We start from the raw sequence: 5321 nt of genomic DNA, 5'->3' as shown, positions 1-5321 counted from the left end.
TGCCTTTAGGTGTGTCTCGTTTGGAAGAATACCATTCATACAGACATTGTATCTAAAATAACACAGGTCGACAAAATCAAGACTTTTTCTTGGTACAAGAATAAACGCTACAAAACCTGAAAGGAATTTAGCTGTAGATTACTACCTCATACTTGGAAACTTTCCAACACGTCGCAGTTTTGAGAAATCCGTGGTCAAAGTTGCAAATTTTGGATTTTTAGGCAATATACCATTCATACAGACATTGTGTAACGAACTGTTTTTAACTGTTTGATCGCTACGTAAACGCCGCGACTAGCTCAGAGATATTGTGTGTTCGTCCCACCAAACGAACGAATGCCGCGACTAGCTCAGAGATATTGTGTGTTCGTCCCACCAAATTTGTATTGCGTGACTGCCCGTGACCCAAGAAAATGCAGAGATATCCGATTGGGACAAAACGGAAAACTTTATTAACTTTTTCTTTTCGCTGGAATTGGTTTCTTCGTCAGCTGGCTGTTGCAGCTTGCCGGGTCGGCGACGTGCCTTCCTCGGCTTAAGATTCACTTCGTGCGTTTCTCGGCGGCGCTCCTCGACGGCGTCGCTGCTCTCGTCTCCCTTCGTGGTGCTTGTGGACTCCTGCGGCGTCGTTCCCCAACGGCGTCTCTCCAGTTCCGCCCGGCTTGTAGGACTCAAGAAGTCTGCACAACCTTCCTTTCGGGTCCGACCAGAATAATCCTGGGATCACCTGTTTCGTCGTGTTCCCTGGGGTAGGTCTGGCTCTAGCCTGAGAAACAAATGTCCCGACAGGTCAAATTCGAGGATTCAGCCTTATCGTCAGTCCACCGTAACCCCGACGCCTGGCACAAACTCTTGATCCGCGCTTACCCTGCCGATAGCTCGTCCTTCTCTCGACTCTGCTTCTGTCCTGCACTCGTCTCCACTCCAATCTTTGTGTCCTGCAGATCTCACCGTTGCAGTCTCAGCCTTGGCCTAGCGTCTTGAATCTGGTATCTTGATCTGGGCGTTGAGCACTCGGTTTCTACGGTACTCTCACGGCCACGCACTCGATTGAATCCTCGCACTTGTATTCTTGATATCTGGTTCACTGGTTGCACTTTCGCTCGCGTATCTTGGTTGTCTGTCCTGTACTCCGGCTGCCAGCGTCGCGTCTTCCGACCGACACGTCCCGTGCCTCCTGGCTGCATGAACTGCGGCGCTTACTGCACTGACTGTCGCGCTAACTCCGACTGACTGCCCTGAGCTGCGCCTGCGCCGTCCTTTTATAGGCTGCGGCGTAGTCCCGTTATTTCCCCTTCTGCACACAGCTCGCTAGGGTCCAATGTCCAAATGTGTCCCGTTAGTTCCCTTTGCACACGGCACGCATCGGGTCCAAGGTCCAAGATGTCCCGTTAATTCACGGTGCATCCTCTTTGCGCCGGTTCAAAGCCCACGGCTTAACCGTTCGACCTTATTGCCCTTTGGCGGCGTGGGTCCAAGGTCCAACGCGGCACCGTTATTTCGCGGTCTCTCCGCTTTGGCTGGTCCAAGGTCCAGTATTTACCGGTGGACCTGGATGCCCTTGGATTCTGCCGCATTCTCGCTGCCTTCGCTTTTGCTAGGGGCTCTCCTGCCTCGAGATTTGTGGGGAGTTTTACGACTCCTCACATCTCCCCCTTTCTTCGGAAATGTGTTGAAGAAGGTGCTTTCTCCTCCCGGCGCACTCCGTCGACGTATCTCAGCTTCCTCGTTGTTGTCTTCGTCCTCCGTTGCTCCTGGTTCCCTGCTCCTTGTTCCTTGTGTTGGCCATCAGTCCGGACGCAGCGGTGCAATCTCAGCCTTTTCCTGTAGGCATCTCGACGACCGCGTCTAACCCTCGCTGATGCTTTTCTCCTGCCGTTGGTCTCAGCCGGCATCTCGACCCCCGCGTATAGACCCTCCCGGCGCCGTCCTTGATTCTGCTCCTTGTTCCTCGTTTCCTTGTTTCTCCTCCTGCTCCTTGACGATTCTCTCTCCTCGGTCGCTGATCCTCGCCTGCGTTCGGAATTTTGAATTTCCGCGCCATCTCCCGTGGAAATACACCGCTTCCATTTCCTCCGTCTGGCAACTCCGCTCCAACTCACAATCGCGTTAATCGATCGTGGTGAGCAGCGTTGCCACTTCCATGTCGTCAGTTCCAGTTATCGATGTCCGTTATCGAGATCCCAGCGTTGCCATATTCGTACCATTAGCGTGTGACTCTCGATCAGCTGTTCAATGTTTACATTGCAGGTGAGTGAATTTAGCCAATTGATTTTGTTTTCCTTCCTACAGCCAGCATTTACTTGCTATTTCAGCTCCATGATGCCTCGTGATGAACCACTCCGACACGCACTTGAGCCTGTAGCTACTGCAAGTGGTGCAGCAGTCCACGGCTCGCACCGTACCTGTTGCTGTGGTGGTAATCTGTGCCACTGTCCCGCTGCTGTTAGTCGCTGTTGCCGTGGTTGATCTCTGGACGGCGGCGTGTATCGCCTCCATCCTTCCCGGCGACGTGTACCTGGTATCGGTGGCGAATGTGGATGCGGGCCGTGCCCTCCTGTGTTCGCGCTCCAGCGGCGGAACTTCTGTCTACGCCTGCTCCGAATGTTACGATACGCCAAGTATCTTCTTCCCCCTTCCTTCGAACAAGTTCTGTCCTCGGGTCTGCCGCTCTGCATCGCCTCGCACTCCTTCTTGCACTCTTGGTCCGGACAATCACGCTTGGGCGCCAGATGTAAGGAACTGTTTTCAACTGTTTGATCGCTACGTAAACGCCGCGACTAGCTCAGAGATATTGTGTGTTCGTCCCACCAAATTTGTATTGTATTCCGGGACAAATCGGAAAACTTTATTAACTTTTTCTTTTCGCTGGAATTGGTTTCTTCGTCAGCTGGCTGTTGCAGCTTGCCGGGTCGGCGACGTGCCTTCCTCGGCTTAAGATTCACTTCGTGCGTTTCTCGGCGGCGCTCCTCGACGGCGTCGCTGCTCTCGTCTCCCTTCGTGGTGCTTGTGGACTCCTGCGGCGTCGTTCTCAAACGGCGTCTCTCCAGTTCCGCCCGGCTTGTAGGACTCAAGAAGTCTGCACAACCTTCCTTTCGGGTCCGACCAGAATAATCCTGGGATCACCTGTTTCGTCGTGTTCCCTGGGGTAGGTCTGGCTCTAGCCTGAGAAACAAATGTCCCGACAGGTCAAATTCGAGGATTCAGCCTTATCGTCAGTCCACCGTAACCCCGACGCCTGGCACAAACTCTTGATCCGCGCTTACCCTGCCGGTAGTTCGTCCTTCTCTCGACTCTGCTCCTGTTCTGCACTCGTCTCCACTCCAATCTCTGTGTCCTGCAGATCTCACCGTTGCAGTCTCAGTATTGGCCTAGCGTCTTGACTCTGGTATCTTGATCTGGGCGTTGAGCACTCGGTTTCTACGGTACTCTCACGGCCACGCACTCGATTGAATCCTCGCACTTGTATTCTTGATCTCCGGTTCACTGGTTGCACTTGTACTTTCGCTCGCGTATCTTGGTTGTCTGTCCTGTACTCCGGCTGCCAGCGTCGCGTCTTCCGACCGACACGTCCCGCGCCTCCTGGCTGCATGAACTGCAGCGCTTACTGCACTGACTGTCGCGCGAACTCCGACTGACTGCCCTGAGCTGCGCCTGCGCCGTCCTTTTATAGGCTGCGGCGTAGTCCCGTTATTTCCCCTTCTGCACACAGCTCGCTATGGTCCAATGTCCAAGTGTGTCCCGTTAGTTCCCTTTGCACACGGCACGCATCGGGTCCAACCGGAAACGGTTAAAAGTGACAAAAAGTACTTCAGTAAAATCCATTGTAGCTAAAGAATTAGAGGTAGCTCAACTTTGTGATTGGACACTCTTGAGGTTCAAAGTACCATTTCCGCTAAATTGTGGCTCTCGGCTACGAAGGGTTTTCTTGCTTTTTTTTGTCGATCAGTGTAGTCAATGCGGTTTTTAGAAATACACTTTTCCTGCAAATAGTTTCAAAGATTTTTCATTTAGACGATCTAATAATTTGGTAAGTAAAACAAGGTGTTGTTCTACCGTACAAGTTGCTAGGATGATGTCATCCATATAGACATAAACCTGACGATTACGAATCATTTCATGGAGTACGTTGAAAATAAATCGCTGAAACACGGCAGGGCCATTTCTTAGGCCGAATGGCATACGCATACGCAGTTTTATTTTGTTTATCAATACCTACCTAAAAAGTTATGCGCGATCAAAGTTTTATATCTCCATCTCCCTCGCACTCCCTTTAGCTGAGTAACGGGTATCTGATAGTCGGGCCACCCGACTATAGCGTTCTCTCATGTTTTTATTTTAAATGTTCTATTTCGTTACGCTTGTTCGGTCTTATCAATCGGCGTCACTTATAGCCTATTTACATTAGTCATCATCTACCGGTTCGTCTTCCGTCTCACATACATACGTCATAAAATTTTACAGCTAAACAGTTGAAAATTTTCCACCGTCAACCCTTTTATGTTCCTATCCCATTCGTTTCCCCTAGTATTTTAAGTATATTTTGTGTCAATCACTAACTAAAAATCAGAAATTCAAAACGAAAAGAATTTTATGTAAACGCAAATAAAATTCCAAAATAAAAATTCCAGTCGGTCGATTAGGTAAATATTATAAGATCTTTTTAAAACACTTATAAGAGATTTTCCCCCAAATTTCACTTTCGGAAAGTACATCAACCCGTCTGTGTGGAAAGGTGCCAATAAATGTGCCTAGATTTTTACCTGAGAAAGGTGCGGGCGTCGTTAACACAAAAAACCCCGTGCCTACGCCCCTTTGTCCTGAGCCGCGGCCAAAGTTGCAGAATACCAGTAGGAGCCGCGAGAAATGATCCGCGGAATGACAGAGTTCCGCATTTTAAGATGGATTATAAAAAAGATTGTCAAAGCCATCTACAATATATATTAATAAACAAATGATTCATGTCCGCATAGTCCATTTCTTTGTCGAATTCTAGGACTTCAACATATATAATTTCCACATTCAATAAAATATTCATATTTCATTGACAGTTGAAACGGAAATTTATACGGTCTTCCCACAGAGCTCCATCCACCTTCCACCATCCGTTGAACGGATGGTCCGTAAGGTTTTGCCGTTCCAAAAATCTCTCAGTTAATCCGCCATCTAATTTTAACGGACTTTGACGGACTCTTTTATCCGATAGTTAGGCGATGTTTTTTCGGTGCAGCTCTGAATTCTTCCTCTTGACTGTGAAAAATGGAACGATGACTGCAAGAACAAATTAAATCGATGGCGGGAAAACATTTAATAATGCTTAC

The 5321-nt window shown here is 49.2% G+C and overlaps 1 protein-coding gene across 1 annotated transcript; it reads right to left on the bottom strand.

The window, feature by feature from the left end:
* Nucleotides 1-1643: 1643 nt before the first annotated feature.
* On the bottom strand, nt 1644-3592 carry LOC138914900 (pre-mRNA-splicing factor 38B-like). The gene is made up of 4 exons (XM_070219600.1): nt 3351-3592; nt 2857-3060; nt 2401-2763; nt 1644-2013 (listed from the first exon to the last, which is right to left on the bottom strand). Exons 1-4 carry the CDS (start codon nt 3590-3592, stop codon nt 1644-1646), a joined length of 1179 nt encoding a protein of 392 aa, XP_070075701.1.
* Between the last annotated feature and the right edge of the window lie 1729 nt (nt 3593-5321).

Source organism: Drosophila takahashii, chromosome 2L (assembly GCF_030179915.1).
Source record: "Drosophila takahashii strain IR98-3 E-12201 chromosome 2L, DtakHiC1v2, whole genome shotgun sequence".
Classification (NCBI taxonomy): domain Eukaryota; kingdom Metazoa; phylum Arthropoda; class Insecta; order Diptera; family Drosophilidae; genus Drosophila; species Drosophila takahashii.
The sequence above is the reverse complement of the archived record's forward strand: the minus strand, read 5'-3'. Positions and strand labels throughout refer to the sequence as shown.